Consider the following 21005-nt stretch of genomic DNA (forward strand, 5'->3'; position numbering starts at 1 on the left):
GTTATTTCTGTCACATTTCTATAAATAAATTTTAAAAATCCCCGAATATTTCAATTAAACGGCTCATATCGCAAAAAGCAAGATGTATTCACGTTTCTATCAGCTCTGTGGCTTATTGTTTATCTGTCAATAAAAGTGTTATAGTCTCTCAGCTGTGTTTGGGTGTTTGTGGGGGCAGCTCTGTGAGTCGCAGTAAGTTGGGGGACAGAGTGATGATTGATCATTAATCTGACAGCTCTAACTGGAGCGGAATCAGCTCTCTCGTTGCTCTGCATGACTCTGTGCAGACACGCTGCAAACATTTCTCTCTCCTCACTCACAAAAACACGGACACGTGGAGCAGAGATGATGGCCGAGACAGGATCGAGCCAGGACGCCAGAGGAAGAGCTGAATTTGTCGCTTTTTTACTCATTTTTGCGTGATTTTGTTGTTGCTTTCTTTATGGGCAGCGATACCAGTAAAAACAGCAAGGTGAGTAAATCAGATTTAATTCATTTACAGGCTGATATCGTGGATGTTGATCATGACCTACCGCTAATAAGTAATATATAACAGATACAAAGCCGACAGCATGTTATGTTTTTCTAAAGAATTTAGAGAAAACGACCAAATTAAGTTAAAATGAATATAGTGAACATTAAATAAATGCATGTTTTTGGCGATTTAACATGTTTTGAATGCAACAAATTGTGTGTAACCCCTGATGGAAGACGTCTGGGCTGAAGAGTGCAGTCGAAAGCCTTAAAAATAGAGCTATTGATTAGATGTTAAGTGTTCACTGACCTTCATTTCGACCAGATGCAAGAGGGTCAATAGATGCTCGCTTTGATTTTGTGCAGCACTGATTCAAATGGCTGCAAGTCATTAAAGTAGCTTCAGGTATCCTAAGCATTAGATGGGAAATGCGTCTGACTTTACTGTGTTAAAAACAACAACATTCTAAACAAAATATGAAGCTTCTCCGGATTTTTTTCTATTTTCTCTTCATGCGTTTTTTTTATACGAATTCGTATGCAAATAGTTTAAAGAAATATTTATTGTTAATAAGTGTTAAGTTTATCAGCATTGACTGTTTTCACTCTATGGTGGAATAAGTGTTAAGTTTTTGCTCAAGTAAAAGTGCTAATAACACAGAGTAAAAAGTCCGTATTCAAAACTTCTTATAAACATTAGTGTAAGTATTATCAGCAGAATGTACCCTAGTAAAAGTACCAATTTTACAAGAAATCGGTGCCTGTTTACTATTGTGTTTTTGGATTATTGTTTCTGCTGCATTTTACTGCTGTTTAAGGTTGTGCAAATTTTAACTACATTACACACTGTTGGCTAGTTTAATTGACAGCAATTTATCATATTCCGTATGATCATCATATGTTTGTAGTATGGCTGTCTTGTGAGAACCTTTTTATCTCTAATGAGCTCAGAAAAACAGCCCAATTTTCAGCTTTGTGAAGAGGCATTTTCTCACTGATCCAAGAGGTTTTTTAAATAGTTTATTCAGCGTAAAAAGTCTCAGAATGTTCTCAACATATAAAAGAACATTTCTTCCTTAAGTTTTTAAAAAACATTAAAATTCAAAATAAGTATATTATCACAGTGCTTGAGTTAATGTACTTAGTTACATTTCACTACTGTTGCTTGAAGCATTAACATGGAAGCAGTATTTAATATTGTAGCTGTGATTTCAGATAGCTGAATCTTTAACAATGCATCATATTTAATTATAGGTGTGCTCTGTGGAAAATCTTAACCTGCAAAGTAGCTGTGAAATAAATGTAGTTGAGTAAAAAAATACAGTACTCCACCTAGAATGTATAAGTAGTATTAAATGTCACTGCTTGGATAATTTTATTTGATTACATGCCATCCCTGATCACAAAGCTTCTGTTTTATCCTCTAGAGCGACGGACCACCTGCTCAGCGTCGACTCAGTCATGGCTTCCTCTCAAACGTGAGGGTCTCCATCACTCACAGACTTGGACACTCGGCTGTGTTTTCTCGGCCTGTGGGACCGGACAGCAGACCGTCTGTCCCCAAACTCCTGCTGCCTCCAGAGGACGCAGAGAAGACTCCCCCGGCTTTCATCTCTGCCTTTCTGCCTGAGTTCCCACAGCGTAAACTTCCCGAAAGAGACCACTTCCAGGTACAACAACACACAAGACTGTTCAGCAAAATTAAAAAGCAAAGTGGTGGAAACGCTGAACTGTTTGTCTGTGCCAACAGATCCTGGGCTTCATAGCCAAAGGCTCATATGGACCCATCTTGAAAGTGAAAGACATTTTTAAAGAGAAGACCTACGCCGTTAAGGTAAGGTCAGCCATAATAATCAGTATTATAACAGCTCTGTATGAGAACATAAAATACTTTAAGTTGTAATCATTTTTTCACTGTTGCAGGTTCTACCAAAGTCAGACATCTTGAAACATGGAGCGCTGCAGCAATGCAAAGAAGAAGTCATCATTCAGGTATCAGTGTAAAAGTCTGTTATGGAAAAAGGTACCAGTAGGTAAAATTACTGTAACTTTACTGTTACGCTAGAGCTGCATGATTAGTGGATTAATTGATGAGTTGAACATAAGAAGTATTTTGACAATCAGTTATTATTTTAAGCAAAAATGGCAAATATTTGCAGGTTCCATATTTGCTTATCCTTATAAGGATGTGCCGCTTGTTTTTCTATTAAATAACAATAATTCAATTATTTTGTACTCCTTTTGTATTGTTTATTAAATAAGGATATGGAAGCCAATTTCCACCAGTAAAAGAAAAAAAATAGGGTGAAAAATTAGTTTTGATGGGGGAAAAGACTCCTGTACACCATTGCAATTAGAAACTTTTTTTAAATAATTATTTGTATATACTAAGCCATTATTTTGCATTACTAACTCATTTAAGTCAATTAGTTCAATTCAAGTCATTAGTTTTTGGGAAACTTTCTCATGTTGTGATTCTTGGTCACTATTTTGAGATACTAAGTAATTATTTTGCGAAAGTTTCTCATTATAATAACTTACAGGATCTTTTTTTCCCCCATCATATGGCATAAATGGGCTTCCATAATGGATTCCTGTTTTTTTTCCATAATTCTTTGACATTTTATTGATGAATCTAGAAAATAATCTGCATATCAAACTATGATGAAAAGAATCGTCAGCTGCAGCCCTAGGTTCATAAGCAGAAGTTATATTAATAAACTAGAAATCTTTAAATATCTTTAAATCTAAAATATGAAATATTGCTACACAAAATATGACTTATATCTATAGCTTAATGTGACATTTTACTTGAATAGAGGAGAGGAAATGTTTGAATGATGTCTGGATGATTCTGTCCTCACTCTTTTATACCGTTTATCATCTGGACTGTAGGAAGTTCCCTGTCCATCTCTCACTGTTATGTTCACTCTCACTGTGTGTGTGTCTGTGTGTGTGTCGACTGTTGCATTGCAGCGGCAGCTCAAACACCCATTCATCCACAATCTGCAGGACTGCTGGCAGACACAGCGCCATCTCTTCATTAGTGAGTTAATAAGTATAAACGACGGCACAGTTCAACCCCTCTGCCCTCCTAATATCCTGATCCTTGTTTAGTTTCAGAGGATCCCCCCTCCCTCTGCCCTTTCCGGCCCCATTGTAACGTACCGTATAGTCTGTTGTACAACTGTGCTGCATCTGTAAGAAACACAAATCTCAGTGCTGGATGTTGAAGAGGCACACTGCCATCTAATGAGAGTGCTGGGTACAGCTCAGATGCTGCACTGCTTGCATGACTTCCCAGTTTTACCAACTAAGATCGTGTATTTAAATCCGTCCATCCAAAGTGGTATTAAAAGATGAAACTCAGCTAACAGGAGATTAATGAAACTGAAGCTTGTGTGGTTTTGACCTGACTTAACCTCACTTCACTCCTTACATCTTCCTTTTCAGAGCAACAGCGTAATGAGCCATTTTTTTTTACTTTTCCTCATTTCTGACATTTTATTTCAGAGGATGTTGGCCTGCATTAACTCAGAAGCTGCTTTCAAAGACATCATAAGAAGTGTGTGTGTGTGTGTGTCTGTGTGTGTGTCTCATCCTCTGCAGTGTGCGACTACTGCAGTACTGGAGACTTGTACACTTACTGGTTACTAAAGGGCCACTTTGGGGAGGATGAGGTTCGGCTCTTTGCTGCAGAGCTGGGAGGTGCTCTGGGTTAGTGTTCATCACACTTTCACTCTTAAAGGTTCATCAGTTTGACGTATAATGACGGAGATGTGTTTAAAGAGGAGATTTTAAACATGAAATTCCTCCTTCTTGTATCGTCTATCTTGTATTTGCCATGTATTCTCATTCTCTTATGTTTGTTTACTTCTAGGATTTCTGCATGACTTAGGGATCATACATAGAGATGTAAAGGTAAGATGCTTTATAAGAATAAATTAACTTTGTTCTTCTAGCATCTTTAATGCAAAGTAGAGCACAATTCAGCTGAAGCAAAAACTAAAAAAGTAACTTTAAAACAATACACATACATAAGGATGAAGGGAGAAAATTATTGTCACTTAAAGAGAATCATATGTGATGTACATATACATGTGTATAGAGTTGAGTAGAGTTTTTATGATGGTCATTTTACTGTTTTACAGATGGAAAACATCCTTTTAAGTGATCAAGGTAATGCTTGTCAATGTTTTTATTTTATTTTACTTCTGGCCTGTAAAAACATGCGAGTCGTCATTACATTAAATCCGGTTATTAAATAATTAATTAATTACTTAATTAATTAAATTTGGAATTATTTAGTTTTCAGACACAATCTTCTGGTAATTGTGGTTTTATTTTCATTTTGACATATTTGGAATAGATTGTTTAATAAAGACATACACTTTATCTGTCAAGAATAAACCACATTGTCACAATCATTTCATGGAAAGAGGTAGAAAATATTTTATTCTAACTTTATGGGCGAACGTGTATTATTAATCAGTGAAGAAACGAGTTTAATGCCACTGACAAACAACAAAAGTGACACAAGGCAGACAACATATAAGAAACATAGTGCCACAACAATAAGACTAACACACAAACTAACACATATGTACACACGCATATATATATATATATATATATATATATATATATATATATATATAAGCAATGCATCTAATAAAATAGACAACACACATATAAAATACATTTCTAAATCATCTGGATTGCAAATAGCTAGTAGAAGTTAATCAGTTTCATTGTGTTTTCGTGATTCAGGTCACCTTCGGTTGTCTGATTTTGGGCTCTCGCGGCGGCTGAAACGAGGAGGAAGAGCGTTTACGATATGTGGGACAATCCAGTACATGGGTGAGATTTCATTTTCATTTTCTCACGTGGAGGTAAATGTAATTAACGCCGTTTGAGCTACAGAAAGCTGCATATTGGTTCACTGCATTAACATTGGAGCCCCACCTGTGTTTGGCTCCCACTGGACTCAGCTGACCCAGTTATGAACCTGATGCACCTGTGATGCATTTTTAATGTTGTTGTTTTTCTCCACTGTGCTGCAGTGTTTGTCTTTGTGATTTTCCATTTTCATGTCTGGGTTGTGTTGATCTTTTATCTTGAGTTTTTTCCAAATATGTTTTCCAACAGCTCCTGAAGTTTTAAGTGGGGGTCCGTACAGCCACGCCGCTGACTGGTGGTCCCTTGGCATCATGTTGTTCACACTGGTGACAGGAGAGGTGAAGGAACGTGAACTTAGTATTTATTGTGTCATTCTGTGTCAATTTCCTGAGTGTTTTATCTTTCTTTTCTTTTTTGCAGTTTCCAGTACTTGCAGAGTCGGACCACCGCATCATGTTGAACAAGGTCACAGCTTTCCCTTATGTCCTTCCTGAAACCTTCAGCTCTGCTCTGATCCTTCTGCTCACTGAGGTTTGTAAATGTGATTCTCCTCTGCTCTAATATGCACACTGTGATCCCTCTGAATTAAATATCATATCCTCTTTATCTTTCCAGCTTTTGTGCAAGAATCCAGTGAACCGGCTTCGTAACCTCGAGTGTTTCAAGATGCAGGCCTTCTTCCGCGGCACTTCATTCGACTCTCTCATCCTTCAAAAGACACCTGTCGATGTCATCCTGGAGCTCAGGACTCACCCTGATCGTGCCGCCAAAGCAATGAGAGGCCTTTCATCGGACGACTTTGAAAACTTTGACTGCGATAAAATCCTTTACTCCCCTACAACTCCCACTGAACTGTCTCCTACATGGAGCTGAGCCCAACAACAGAACAGGCTTGTAAAGCATAAGAGTGGACTATGTTCCTGAAGAAGTTAATCATAAATGAGAAACGCTGCAGATAATGAATATTTCTTGGATACATGTGCCACCTGGACTTTTATATTTTTTTTTTTATATTTTTCCAATATTTGGAAGTTCCCTTCCTTCTGTATATACAATATGAACAGATTTGTGACCTGCTGAGTCCTGCAGCCAACTGGCCTTTTATTTCAACTTTGTTTGTTATAACTGTCAGTATAATAAAGCAAAGTTGTGGAATACCTTTAAAAAAATCTATTTGTTGTTCATTTACAGTTTTGGAGCAATGTCAAATAATTTGAGGGGTTTATCCTTTAATTATAAAATGGATGGAAGTTTTGTACACAAATGTTTTGCACCTTTAAACAGTTAAGATCTATGAGCTGTGTGTCTTTGATTTCCCTGCTCTCACATGCACTTGGATTAATTATTCGTTCGTGATTAGTATCACCAAAATCAGTCTGTGTCAGTGTGTTTTAATACACCCAAATAAAATATATTATTCCTGTGCTGTTTCCATTAAGAGTAGTCATTAAATACTATAGGTTTGAATTATGTTTTACTATATAAATGATCAAAATCAAACTTATTTGTTTTGTACTTTGTACTCTTAGTTACTTAGTAAGTTAAAATTGGTAAAATCTTGACTCAATCTTCACTCCAATTATTAGCTTTTTCCAGAGCTTTCAGTTTGATCTCACAGGCTTCCTCAGCAGATGTGGCATACATACAGTGTATGACGAGTACATTTATGTGTTCCATACTAACAACAAGTCACATGATGATAACTGAACCGTCTCCAATGACAGGTGAGCCAAACTGTCTGCTGAGGAAGACCATGAGATGCAGTAGAGAGCTCTGCATAAAAGTATTAATAAAATGTTTTATTGAAACTATGTTTTGGAGCTTTCAGTCAGACAAACTACCTCAGTTAATGTTGTTTGCACAGGGCAGACTTCCTGTGCATGCTGTGGTCAAAGGTTGAGATTGAAAGTTTACTCTTGACAGTGCAAACAGCATTTAACTAAACAGTCTAAATCAACACAAGGTCTATTTAGTAACTGCTCTGGAGGTCAAGAATAAGCTTTCAATCTCAACTGTGAAGTCACAAAAAGTCCTTTAGGGTGCTAAGGATGACATTCAGGGGCTGGGCGGGGATTGGTTGAACATGGTCCTTACCTGATGTCACAAGTGAAAGTGAGTGAACAATGGCAACAGTGCTGACAGAGCTTGACAAGAATGATCTTCAGTCTTGAAGTCAGTTGCACATTAGATATAGAAGTTGGGTTGCCCTGTAAATGTGCAATATTGCATTTTGAATATCAACCTGTTACTTCCTGCAAAGTTGCATAAAGTATAGTTTAAATATGGGTTAGAGTAAGAACACATATTGAGGCCTTCTCTTTCTTCAGGTTTAAAAAATGATCTTTAACCTTCATTAGTTGAACTCACAGTGAACAAGGACCTCCTGTCACCAGTCAATTTTAAATGCTTCTGCAGAATAGGTGACACCAGCATTAATTATTTAGTCATATTTTCAATGTTGGTTAAACATACCAAATGTCTTATTCTAAACCAGAACGTGAACGAATGTTGTACCTGGATACATTATGACCAACTTTCAGCCTTGGGTCGACCTATTTATAGGAGTGCTCTCAAACCCATTGAGGATAACCTTAATAGGACAGAACATTGAGGACCAGATAAAGTATCATCATTAAATGCTTTTAATTAGGTAACAGAAGAAAAAAGAAATTGAAGGCCCCGGAGGACACAGCCACATATAATTGCAGTACTTCTTGAAGTCATGTATCTATTTAAATCTGCATCTTACTGAAAGGGAGTGCACCAGCTCCTCCTCCCGCTGCCTCCTGACATTGAATTCCCTCTCAGGCCTTTGTCTTAGACAGGTCCACCATGTCTGTGTTGTGGTAGGCAGTCCAGTGACCCATATCTTGTTTCAGAGGCACACTGACCCACAATAGAAAGGAGAGGAGTCCCCTGAAATTCAGGCAAGCCGTCCTACTGAATCTAACCAAACAGGAGCATTACATAACAGAAAACATGCAGTTTCCTGAATGTAGCTTATATGGCAACAATGCAGATTGCCATAATTTAACAACCAGTTCAAATTGAACATATAGATACATATATTATTCTCACCGGCATGCAGAAATGTTATTGCATCATTTATTTTCTATTTGTTTAGACAAACATTGTCTCATACAGTATATAAAACAACAAGCTTCTATATTTGAAGGATGATGTAACACACTTGACACGTAGAGGGGAAATATTTTTTTCTTGTTTCAAAATGGGAAAAAATTAGCTGGCCTAATTCTGGTCTAATTTGGGCCTTATCACCATGTTCATTTACATTGACTGGAACCTGGAAATTATTTCTATTTCTGAACCAGTTCCATCACATTCTTTACAGTTTAAAGCTCACAAAAAGAAGCCAACAGGAGCTTGAATTGCTCTGAGGCTGAAACACCCCTGTGAATTCGAGGGTGACGACCAAATTATCAGGAGACTTGAAACCTTCCTCTGGGCAGCTTTTTACTAATTAAAATAAAAATAGCACGCCATGGGTTGTCGTTAAAAGCTTAAATTAGGTTGCTATAGGGGTAGAGGGTGCTGACAGAAGACATTATTTCACAATCAGCCAAAATGGGCCAAACACTACAGTAAGTATGCAAATATATAAATAATTCAAATAAATGAAATAATTCTGAATATAGACATCCAGAGAGTAAATGCTGCATTGTTTATACTGGTAACATCAATTAAAACAAATGTGAATCCTGCAGTAAAAACAAGGCGATGCATAGGTTGCCTCATAGGCTAAAATGTGGCCTGCAGACTAAGGCATGTTTTTAGATTAGCTAGTAGCAGGAAATGCCTTTACTATATAACTGAAGCAGCTGTTGATCTGACGAGCTCTTTTCTTGTGTTGTATGAACACTCAGACCTGCCGGTCTGAGGAGTCAACATGGAGTGGCAATAAAAACAATCTTTGAAATAGGGTTTTAAAAAACTGTGAATCACTGCAGCCATGACAGGTCCTTGAGCAGACAGTCTTAAATGTGCTCAGAAAGTATTCAGCTGATTGAAGTAGTGTGAGTACGGAAGAGGATTGTGGCCAGGTAGGAGAAAAAACAATGAAAGGAAGATTTTTTTTATTATCATGTTGAAATGTTGAGAATAATAAAGTTTTTGTGTTCGGTTAAGTTGGAAAGATATTCACCAACTGGCCTTCAGAGGAACATTGTTTCAGAGAAACGGCATCTATCTGAGCACTTAGGTAGACTTTAAGTTACAACCTGATTTTCATCAGTGTCATAAAATGAGCAATAACTACAATATTTAAGAGTGTAGTAGTACTAAAATCCCCCTACACATAAATGAGCTATTCTTAGTAGTAGGCTATTACAACTATTTATGTGAATATTTAGGATGTATATTAAACATATTGAGGAAAATCAGGTTGTGCTCTACCAAATTAAAAAATGTGACTTTATTCTCCACATTTCTACTTTTTTCTCAACGTTGTATTTCTACTTTCTACTTTTTTTTCTCCTACCTGGCCCTTATCCTCTTCCATATGTGAGATTCGCTAAGGAAAGACAGATGCACACCATCACTCACTCGCGCGCACACACACACACACACACACACACACACACACACACACACACAACCAACGTATGAGTGCTCTGGCTTACACCTGGTGGAGATGATAATGAGTATCTCAAACTAATGATTTAAGTTTCTGTTTATTTTGCTCGACTGCCATTATTGTGACAAAAATCTGATCTTTTTCCAGCACAAAGCTTTTTTTTTCTTTTATTGGCAGAAATGAGCTTCTATAGAACAATGATTCATCAAAACCTTTAAATTTATATGGGGCAGAGGTGGGAGTCGAAGCGCCGCCCAGGGGTGTAGGCTAATGAGGTGTGACATACTTGAGCTGGATACAAACTGGAGCTGACTGAGAGTCTCCAGTCAGTGTTCATCACGTCAGTGGACAAGACTAATTTTATTTCTGTCAGGTAGGAACTGAAACTTCTTATCTCTTTGTTACATTTAGGGTTATATCACTGACTTCAGTGGATGAATCTATATGCCCCTGGATCAGGCAGGGACAGTTAGCAGTACTTAAAGTGGACTTCAGGTTTAATTTATTTAAGTTTACTGATGAAAAAACTAACATCTTTTACTTTTTACATTTTTTTATTTTGCCATTGTTTTAACTATTTCCTCCCTCTGTCTGTTTCCTGTGCTACTCTTACATTTACATTTCACTTCTGGGGGTTTAAAATAGATCTTTAATACTTTGGTGGCATTTGGTAAATTATAAGTGCTTTTATTTCTATGATCTTCAAGAAACTTAAAGTTATAAAATGATCCTGCACTCAGAATTTACCCAGACACTCGATGGTTTTCATGTTATTTATACATTATCTATAGATTTCATATTTACAGAAGCTTACTTAGAGAAAGATGTTAAACGTGGATGAAACTCAGGATGCTGATGCTGTAGTAACAAACTTCATGGATGAACAGTATTTGGAGTTTTCTCTTTGGTTGTTAATGTGTGAATAATACAATCATAAGGTCACATCTTCTACCAAAGGCTGTAGGACAATCAGTCACTCGGGATGACGCACCAGTTCCCCACTCTCTCCGAGGCGCAGAAGAGGGAGCTACATGAGACTGCTCTACGCATAGTTTCTCCAGGGAAGGGCATCCTGGCTGCAGATGAGTCTGTGGGTCTGTAGCACTCTTTCTTTTCTCTAAACTGTAGAAAACATGTTTGCTTTTAATGCTGCACTGAGACAATCACACTAAACTGTCAGTTCTGTCACTGATCCAGTCCAATGAGTGCATAGTGTGGATATTAACAAATCATTTGCACATCACATGCAGGCAGCATGGCTAAGCGGCTGGCCCAGGTCGGGGTGGAGAACACAGAAGAGAACCGGCGACAGTTCAGGCAGATTCTCTTCAGTGCAGATGATCGCATCAATGGCTGCATTGGAGGGGTCATCTTCTTCCATGAGACCCTGTACCAGCACTCTGACAACGGTGTCTCTTTTGTCAAAATGATCAGGGACAGGGGCATCATGGTCGGTGTCAAGGTGCGGCAGTTTTGTTCCAAAATAATTAAAATGTGCAGCATCAACTCATACTTACCCTAGTGGGTTTTAATTGTTTCTGTATGGGAGTATTTGACTTGTATTTGACTTGTATGTTTCTTTTTCCTCAGGTTGACAAGGGTGTCGTCCCCCTGGCTGGAACTAGTGGAGAAACCACCACACAGGGTCAGACTGAGTCAACTTACTTTACTGCTGATATCGACCAGAGGACAGCTGATTACAAGACAAACTATCAATCTTATGTGAAACCTCTTCCACAGGTCTGGATGGATTGTCGGAGAGATGTGCACAGTATAAAAAGGACGGAGCTGTCTTTGCAAAGTGGCGCTGTGTGCTGAAAATCAGTGACTCCAATCCATCCAAACTGGCTATCACAGAAAATGCAAATGTTCTTGCACGCTACTCCAGTATCTGCCAGCAGGTCAGAACCCAGCATTATAAACCATGACAGTACAGTAGGATGCACAATATGATTTACCTGCTTCTCATTGCCAGTACCATTAAGATTACATTTTTTGTATTATAAAATAATCTGTAGTTTATGCAAACCTGAAGGTAAAGAGATGTAGTGAGCAACGATGGATGATTTAATATTTATAGCTTTGACCTGACCAAATCTAACTGAACATAACAAAAACAAATAAGAGTTCTGGATCTTCAGATGTTCATTGATGGGGTTTTTATGTAGCATTTTGCACAAAAATTTAAATCAAATGCTATGACATAATCTGTGAAATCAGAATGCATCAAATGCGCCAAAAAAGCCTTTAAGTTATTCTGATTCTGATTCTTCTTCTTCATCTTCATCTTCATCTCCTTTTCCTTCTTCTACTCCTCTGTGTTTATTGTGTGTACATGCTGAATGCTCAATGAAAGTAATTTAGATAGATAGATAAATAGATAGATAGATAGATATACTTTATTTATCCCAAGCTGGGAAATTACAGTGTAGCAGCAGCATTACACACAGAGACAATAACAACACAATTAAATACAAAGAACAACCTAGGCATACTTCAAGCAATAAAATATAAAAATACAATAAAATACAATAAAATGTCATGTAAAAATAAAAATAAAGTGTCTAAAGAAGGAGTATGTATTAAGGAGTATGTATTTGCCTCCATATTCTGGGCTCTATTTAAAATGATGATTTCAATATCAGAATAATACATAGTAATATAAATATATATGCCATGCACCCCTGCAGTGTATTCTTGTGATGTGTATGTATTGTTCTGATACTCTTTCCTTTCTCCACCAGCATGGCATTGTTCCCGTCATAGAGCCAGAGATTTTGCCTGATGGAGATCATGACCTGAAACGCAGCCAGTACATCACTGAGAAGGTGAGTTTCTTTTTCCAGACATTCTGCATTTGCATGGGTTTTGACTACAAGAGTAAGAAGTGAGAGATTTTCCAGAAGTATCAGTCCGTTGTCTCTTTCTGCAGGTCCTGTCTGCAGTGTATAAAGCCATGTCGGACCACCATGTGTACCTGGAAGGCACCCTCCTCAAACCCAACATGGTCACCTCTGGACACAGCTGCTCCACCAAGTACAGCCCAGAGGAGGTTGCCATGGCGACTGTCACCACTTTGCGCCGCACTGTCCCCCCGGCCGTCACAGGTAGGCCAGAGAAACACAGATATGTGTGAGTTTGCAGAAAGAAAATGAAAATAAAATGACTTTCGTTTGTTCCCCGCAGGAGTGGCTTTTCTCTCAGGTGGTCAGAGTGAAGAAGAGGCTTCTGTCCACCTCAACGCCATCAACAACTGTCCTCTGGCCAAACCCTGGATCCTCACGTTCTCCTTCGGCAGAGCCCTGCAGGCGTCTGCACTCAGAGCCTGGAGAGGACATAAAGAGAACGAGAAAGTCGCCACTGAGCAGTTCATCAAGAGAGCAGAGGTATGTACGCATCAAATAGAAATCTGTACCTATCTCTATTTACTTCAAATTTATTTACAGTTCTATTTGTACATATCACTATTGACTTAAGCATTGTATTTTATATTGTTGTTGTGTATTTAGTATTTATTTTGTTTACATACTTTCTTATTTCTATTTCTATTTCCTTTACAGCAACTGTAACAAAAGCAATATCCCCCCTGGCAACCAATAAAGATTTTTCTGATTCTGATAACAAGAACCTTTACCACTAACCACTGTTTGTTTCTTACTCTGAGTTTGTCTTCTCTGTCCACAGGCGAACAGTCTGGCATGTCAGGGGAAGTACACCGGTGGTGATAACTATGCGGACGCCGGCCAGCGCAGCTATGGTTCCTTTCATGCATACTGAGTAGTTTGAGAAGCCACGTTTCAATCAGCATTGTGTGTTCTTCCATTAACATAACAAGGAGGAATTGTAATGTAAGATAAATAGGTTATTTCAGACTTTGGACAATCATGATGATGTTAAATGAAACAAGTGTCAGTGACTTTTCTTGCCTTGACGTATGGCAACAATCAGAACATGACCTTGTGTATTCATGTTGCATGTATTGAATGAAGGATGTTTGCTTTGGTATTGTTATGGTTGTACAGTGTGCTTTTGTGCCAGTGCCATAACTAAAGCTTTAAAATCCTGCATTTACTACTTAGTATTAGAAAGATTAACTGACAATGTGATCTTTGTGAATGGCTGCAGAGCAATGATGTTAGTTTGTATTGAAATCGGTGTAAATTGCTGAATTTTCTTACATGGAAATATCTTCAAGTTGTTCAAAGCTTCTCTGTGTATCAGTGTGGGTACTGTAGGTTTGTTAGTATCCATGCACAATTCGCAATATTGCACAAAGAATTAGCTCCAGGCTAATTTGCCTTTGCAGTCCCTGGGTAGAAAGCACAATCAGCAGTAACTTACAACTCAAAGTGTGTGTGTGTGTTTTCATTCAGAAAAGTATCCTATAGTCTGATAAACATCGCTCAAATGTAAGCATTCAAACAATAAAACTGTTCAGGTTCAGTCTGTTGTGGACATTTTATTTGTGTGTTAATAAGGAGGTTATGTGATGTCTTCATTCTGACAATAGGCCAAACAACTGTAAATCTCATGTTTCCTTTTCAAGACACCAGATACAGTTAGGGGACAAATTTTCCACCAACAGTTTAACTTCTTTAGACCTTTTGATTAATAATATAAGACATACATGTATGTATCCTGAAGGTAATTATTTTGCAGCAGTTGCAGTACAGAAGTCAAATAGTGAAAATAATAAAGAAGTTGTTTATAGTATTTACAATATAAAATCTGAAGTACAGGTGAGTTTGGTTAATTCAAAATATCCGATATTGCATGTAATGGCCCATTATTACACATTAGCCAGAAGCTATGTCAAAATATGTTCAATTGTAAATACAATTTGTAGGCTACATATTCAGAATAAAGGTGCACACTTATAGGGGAAACCCTTCTATTTTGTATCTTAATATTTTTGCCTGCTCAGGAACTTAAAGATATAAAATGCCTTTTGGTAGATTTACCCACTGGTGGACGAAGTATTCAGATTTCCTGCTTAAGTAGCAATACAGGTAAAAGTCCTACATTTAAATGTTCCTTAAGTAGAAGTACTAAAGTATTAGCATAAAAATATACTTAAAGTACGCTTTCCAAAAGTAAAAGTATTCAGTGTGTAGAATGACCCATTGTAGAAACATATAATTAATAATGTAGCTATTATTGTGGTCATCACTTTAATGTTGCAGCTTGTAATGATAAAGCTCATTTTAATTTACTTTATGTACTGCTTGGTGGTTTAACCTATAGTAATGCATCGATATTTATTTAATGATTTATAATTTGTATTATAATCTACACTGTTACATAAACGTGGTGGAGCACAAAGTAGCCTACAATATTTGCCTTTGAGAGGATAAAAAAGGAAAAAATGGAAATACTCAAGTAAAATACTGGGACTTTTAAAAAAAATGTAGTCTGCTTAAGTAGGAGATATTTGAGTAAAACTTAGTTACTTTCCCACCACTGCTGTTACCACAATCTTTATGAATGTGCAATTTCCCTGTTGATTAAACAATGAGTAATTAATGTTGTGAAAAAATGCACTATAAATATACCATTTAATTTAATTTATAATATGTTAATTTGTCACCCTGTTACAATAATCGCCTAACTCATTTTTTAAAAAGTTTGAAGGAAACACAAAAAACTTCACCAAAAGTCTAATATATTACATTTATTGATAATTTCACTCAAAAGGATGTAACAAATGATGGGTAATGGCATAGTAATAACACTGTGTGTAAATTATGTAACTTAAGAGAAATAAATGACTTAGGCCATTTTTTGAACATGCCTTTGTGACTTAAGCAAGATATGGTAACACTTTATTTTGAAGGTGTCTACATAAGAGTCACACAAGCCTGTCATAAACATGACATGACAAGTATCATGAGCATTAATGTTACTTCAAAGTGTCATTAATGTTCAGGACATATCCCATGTCATGTTCATGACACGCTCAAGTCACTCTTATGTAGACACATTCACAATAAAGTGTTACCATATCTTGCTTACCGTAAGTCACAAAGGCTGTTCAAAAAATTGCCTACTTGACATAGGCCATTATCTAAAAGGGGTAAAATCACATGATCTGATCAATTGAGGATGTAGGTGATTTTACCTTTTACCATAGGCGGCCGGCGTCATGGGGAGATGATTTAGGCAAAAATACAAAACCCAATTTTGACCCAAAAAAATGACTTCGGCGATTATTTTAACAGTATGACTACAATCTTTATGAATGTGCACTTTCCCTGTTGATAAAACAATGAGATAAAAATGTTGTATGTAAAAAAAAAAAGCACTATGAATATATCGTTTCATTTAATTTATAATTACGTTAATTATAAAAGACATGATTGACTGTCATCGCTGCACCTGGTCATTTGGCGGACTATTTCGTGAGGCGGATGTGTCCAAATGGCTGCGGTGTTTCCGGTGTTCATGAATGCCTCGGTGAAGAAGCGCGGTTCCTGAAGAAAAACGGGAGTAGTGGGTTTCTCGCCGAGACTATTTTCTACCCACTAAATATCCTGCAGGCTGCAGCGTGAAAGCCGCCTTTTTTTACTTGCTTTTTCCTCTCTGCTCGACGCCGTGCAGCCGCCTGTTTTCTGCTCTCGGTGTGGCTCCGCCGACCTTTTGAAGATCTAGTGAACAACAGACCCGTTACTTTATTAGCGAGCTAACCGCTAGCTGCCATGTCGGGTGTTGTGCGAGGCCCTGCTGGGAACAACGACTGTCGGATTTATGTGGGGAATCTTCCTCCTGATATTCGCACAAAAGACGTGGAAGACGTGTTCTACAAATACGGAACAATTCGAGATATCGACCTGAAGAACCGGAGAGGGGGCCCGCCTTTTGCATTCATTGAGTTTGAAGACCCCAGGTAACGAGCTAATGCTAACAGCCAGCTAGGCCACGGGCTGCCCTATTGTGTTGCTAACTAACGCGTGTGCTAACGCGGGCTCAGACTATTACCTGGACCCACTACACCATTTCCCCGTAACGAAACGTGGTGTGTGCTGTTTCCATTTCATGTTTCAAATGTATTTCTTATTGTAATCTTGTGTGTCCACTGTAAACATCAAGGCTTTCAAGTGCATGTGTTTCCACGGCATCATTACTAGTGTTGTGCATGTATTCCCACGGCATCTTTACTAGTTGTGCATGTGTTTCCACGGCATCACTACTAGTGTTGTGCATGTATTTCCACGGCATCTTTACTAGTATTGTGCATGTGTTTCCACGGCATCATTACTAGTATTGTGCATGTGTTTCCACGGCATCATTACTAGTATTGTGCATGTGTTTCCACGGCATCTTTACTAGTATTGTGCATGTGTTTCCACGGCATCATTACTAGTATTGTGCATGTGTTTCCACGGCATCATTACTAGTATGTGCATGTAGTAACGTCCACACGGATGCTTTGCATTGTGTCTGACTAGTGGTTAACCCTCTGGAGTCACCAAAAGCACCAAAGCATGACTTCTTCATCACATCCAGACGTAAAAACAAAGCAGCATGGAGCCCTATTGTAAATTTACCTCTAAAGTTCTGGCTGTAAACTCCATGAGGCCAGTTTCAGTTTGATGATGATATACCAAGTAAAACTGGAGACAAAGTCAAATATATTTTGTATAAAATGATAGAACTGGATGTAACCCTCATATGTTATATTTGCAACCTTTGTTCACATTTGCAACATTTAAAATTCTTCATTGGTCATGATTTGGAAGTTAAAAAAAAGACACAAAATCACAAATGTTGTTTTTTCTTTGTTTCTTTTGGGTTCAAAATGTTGTTCCAGTAAAGTCAGGATGGGAAAATATTAGGGCATATAGGTGAGGTTGTGCTGGGGGAAAAAAATAGCAACATGGCATGTAAACATGGCATTTTTTTTTTAAAGTGGTGTCTACAGGCAGGATGAAAATGATTCAAAAATGGACAAAATGACTCAAGACTCCATAGAGATAACATTAAGTCAGTGCCCCAGTAACAGCTTGCTTGAAACATAATGATACTAGTTTCATTTGCTTTGCAGCAGAATAATGAATAACATTATAATGTATTTGTCTCAACACAAATTAAGGCAAAATTGCTGTAGTTGTGTGCACGTCTCCAAGGCGGATTAGCAAACCAGATCAAGCAAGCTGCTAACATGGCTGACCCCGTCAGTCAATGTGGGAGTGTTTATTTGTTAAACCTCTCTGCCTTCCCGTCATGTGTTAATATTTAAACTAAACTGTTTTGTTAACAGGGACGCGGACGATGCAGTCTATGGGCGTGATGGTTATGACTATGACGGTTACAGACTCCGTGTGGAGTTTCCTCGGAGCGGCAGGGGCTCAAGAGGCGGCTTCGGCGGGATCGGTGGAGCTCCCAGAGGCAGATACGGTCCTCCATCCAGACGATCCGAGTACAGGGTCATTGTTTCAGGTAAGTAAGCAAACTAACTGGTACAGGAAGATTATTATAAAGGCACACCCCCTGGACAGCTGTTTGAAGGACTGTATGCCGAACGCACCTTTTAAGTAACTTTTTTTTAAGAAGTTTGATCACAATAAAGCCTTGCAAACTTTTGAACTTGACTTTGTTCGATAAGCCCTTCATTTAGGACAGTATAACAACTTAAATATGGATCATGCATACAAACGTGACATCATGTATATTCTGTTGGTTTTATCCATCAGTTTTTGGGATGAATGCAAATAGGCCGGCTAGATAACTTTGTCAGGGAAATATTTTTTGTACAATCTAGGTTGTTGATGCAGAGAGGCAGCTGCAAAGCGATGGGGTATTTACTATTAGGAATTAGTTTTGTATTGATTTGAGACATATACCACTTGAAAAAATGTAACCCAGTGTGTCAGATATAAACTTTTGTAACCCCCCCCCCCCCCCCCAAAAAAAAAAAAATCAGGGTCAGGCAGATAAATACAGTTATGCGTACATTGTTTACATGGTGTATTATATGTATTTAATCAGTTGTTTAAGAAAGCATCCTTCTCTTTGCATACAACCCTGATACCAAAGTTGTGATGAGGTCTAGCATGGAAACAAAACAGAATTATATTTTCTGCTAATCCACTCTGATTTATATTAACTGAACTGCACAAAGACCTCTTGTTCAACATGACCTCTTTATTTTTGTAAATATACCCTTTCGATTTGAAAGATTCTGTTTGTTTTTACGCCTCACATAGCGGTCGGGGTTGTCATAGTATTGGTGCAGAATCTGTGAGGAACCCACATATAAAATGTCTGTTTTCATTCTAGCTCAAAACTACACCCTCAACTCTCAAATATCAGTCAGGCTCTATAATGAATGCACAAAGCGGCACGTTAAACATCCAACAGTCGTTTTTGCCATAGTGTAACACATGTTGCTTTGCTACATTTAATACTAATTAAACATGGATGGATATGAATATATTTTAAAAACTAGACAGACATGATTCATGTTCACTATTTGTGTTTAAGCTTAACCAGTTTCTGCCTGTTTGAATTTCACCCTGTATACTTTTAACTAGTTTGTTGCAGGAATGTATGAATTGAAATGATCCTGTATCACTCAATCCTGCATCTTTTCTTTAGGGAAAGAACTCAGCTGTGTAGTGTTAACATGTTAAAGCATTCACACATAAACAACACTGGAAAGTTCTCCTTGCACCATTCCTTCCATTCCTTCCTAACATAACTTTGGTTAAATGTTTCAGGACTCCCTCAGAGTGGTAGCTGGCAGGACCTGAAGGACCACATGCGTGAAGCCGGCGACGTGTGCTACGCCGACGTTTACAGAGATGGAACCGGGGTTGTAGAATTTGTGCGCAAAGAAGACATGACCTATGCCGTTCGAAAGCTGGACAACACCAAATTCCGCTCACATGAGGTATGTGTACTGATTTGATTAATTGTCATGGATAATGTTTCTTTGCTCTGTCAAGGTGAGTACTTCAGGAAGATGCTACATGTTTGACGCACACCTGGCCCTCATTTCCATCTATGGTTTTTCCACCATAGGAAGGAATGTTGCCTTTTCAATGTCAAGTTCTCTTGTGTCCGCCAGGGAGAGACTGCTTACATTCGTGTGAAATTAGACGGTCCCCGCAGCCCCAGTTACGGAAGATCACGCTCCCGCAGCCGTGGCAGTCGGAGCAGGAGCCGCAGTCGCAGCGCCAGCCGCAGCCGCAGCAATTCCCGTGGTCGTGGCAGAGGATCGCCCCGCTACTCGCCTCGTCACAGCCGATCTCGTTCCCGTTCTTAAACCTTTCTACCACCAATGTTTTTCCCTTTTTGATGTATACCCTTCTGTTTTTATCTCTTATGAGTTCCTCCAGATGTCAGCAATTGATTTTTAATTTTTTGCATTTCATGTCCCGATGTCCTTGTGGATGATCTTGGTATGTAGATGTACCCCCCTCCTCCTCTTTCCCCCGTTCTCCCCTCCCTCTCCAACTGCTTTGTCCTTTTGTTTTCTCTCCCTCTCTCCCCTTCTTTCTGTCTATCAATTTTTGCAACATAAGGAATTGTGCTGTGTTGAACTTCAAAAATGTTGAGCTGTTTTAAGCTGCACTCAATGTTTTTGCAAGTATTGAAAATTGAGTTTTGTTTTTGTTTATTTTTTAAAAAAATACACAGCTTCTCTCATTGGATATGTGGGGTGGGCTGTTTCAATGGGGAGCCCAATGCTTAACTGTATTTTACCCTTGTGTCTTCCTTTAGACATCTGAAGAGAAGGATTAAAGTGATTTGGAATAAAACCATTGTGGAGCACATTTCATTTGTATGGTCAGGATAGGACATCTAAGTGAGGAGCAATCAGGTCGAGGCAATGGTACGCTTCATATTCCATAAATTGAACGTTTTGATAGGTTGTCATATCATGCATGTCATATTTAACAAAGCCATATGTGCTGTACTTTGCTATATATACAATTTTTAACATGCTACTCTGGCTTGTGACAGAATAAGCAGTCCTAGATCAAGTGTTGTGATGTAAGTGTAACATCTTTGCTGTCAAATGTAAAAAATCTGAATC

At 38.2% G+C, this 21005-nt stretch overlaps 3 protein-coding genes across 4 annotated transcripts; all 3 read left to right on the forward strand.

Annotated features, from left to right (window-relative positions):
* Positions 1–201: 201 nt before the first annotated feature.
* rskra (ribosomal protein S6 kinase related a) lies at positions 202–6278 on the forward strand. Its single transcript, XM_059330462.1, is given in 14 exon segments — positions 202–368; positions 370–472; positions 1902–2144; positions 2225–2308; positions 2398–2466; positions 3451–3520; positions 4084–4191; positions 4355–4395; positions 4626–4653; positions 5245–5334; positions 5623–5711; positions 5794–5904; positions 5989–6232; positions 6235–6278. Coding segments are annotated over 14 exon segments (1419 nt in total). The 5' UTR covers positions 202–273.
* A 3995-nt stretch (positions 6279–10273) lies between these two features.
* aldoca (aldolase C, fructose-bisphosphate, a) lies at positions 10274–14410 on the forward strand. 2 transcript variants are annotated; one of them, XM_059331016.1, is made up of 9 exons: positions 10274–10340; positions 10925–11061; positions 11218–11429; positions 11558–11612; positions 11708–11868; positions 12712–12795; positions 12900–13074; positions 13154–13353; positions 13652–14410. In XM_059331016.1, the coding sequence occupies exons 2-9, from the start codon at positions 10950–10952 to the stop codon at positions 13742–13744; spliced, it is 1092 nt and encodes a 363-aa protein (XP_059186999.1). In that variant the 5' UTR covers positions 10274–10340; positions 10925–10949; the 3' UTR covers positions 13745–14410. The 2 variants fall into 2 exon arrangements, with proteins under 2 accessions (XP_059186999.1, XP_059187000.1); XM_059331017.1 differs by having other exon boundaries at positions 10295–10340; positions 10906–11061.
* A 1940-nt stretch (positions 14411–16350) lies between these two features.
* On the forward strand, positions 16351–20727 carry srsf1a (serine and arginine rich splicing factor 1a). Its single transcript, XM_059331694.1, has 4 exons — positions 16351–16850; positions 18225–18403; positions 19684–19856; positions 20034–20727. The coding sequence occupies exons 1-4, from the start codon at positions 16663–16665 to the stop codon at positions 20229–20231; spliced, it is 738 nt and encodes a 245-aa protein (XP_059187677.1). The 5' UTR covers positions 16351–16662; the 3' UTR covers positions 20232–20727.
* The last annotated feature ends 278 nt before the right edge of the window (positions 20728–21005 follow it).

The sequence above is a fragment of the Centropristis striata genome, chromosome 4 (assembly GCF_030273125.1).
Source record: "Centropristis striata isolate RG_2023a ecotype Rhode Island chromosome 4, C.striata_1.0, whole genome shotgun sequence".
Taxonomy (NCBI): domain Eukaryota; kingdom Metazoa; phylum Chordata; class Actinopteri; order Perciformes; family Serranidae; genus Centropristis; species Centropristis striata.

What these genes read in the sequence shown, in the direction of transcription:
- aldoca (XM_059331016.1), top strand. Translation starts at nt 10,950, where the DNA reads ATGACGCACCAGTTCCCCACTCTCTCCGAGGCGCAGAAGAGGGAGCTA. An exon ending in GCATCATGGTCGGTGTCAAG is followed by an intron (nt 11,430 to 11,557) that starts GTGCGGCAGTTT and finishes CTTTTTCCTCAG; the next exon opens with GTTGACAAGGGTGTCGTCCC. An exon ending in TGTCCCCCCGGCCGTCACAG is followed by an intron (nt 13,075 to 13,153) that starts GTAGGCCAGAGA and finishes TGTTCCCCGCAG; the next exon opens with GAGTGGCTTTTCTCTCAGGT.
- srsf1a (XM_059331694.1), top strand. Translation starts at nt 16,663, where the DNA reads ATGTCGGGTGTTGTGCGAGGCCCTGCTGGGAACAACGACTGTCGGATT. An exon ending in ATTGAGTTTGAAGACCCCAG is followed by an intron (nt 16,851 to 18,224) that starts GTAACGAGCTAA and finishes TTTTGTTAACAG; the next exon opens with GGACGCGGACGATGCAGTCT. An exon ending in GTACAGGGTCATTGTTTCAG is followed by an intron (nt 18,404 to 19,683) that starts GTAAGTAAGCAA and finishes TAAATGTTTCAG; the next exon opens with GACTCCCTCAGAGTGGTAGC.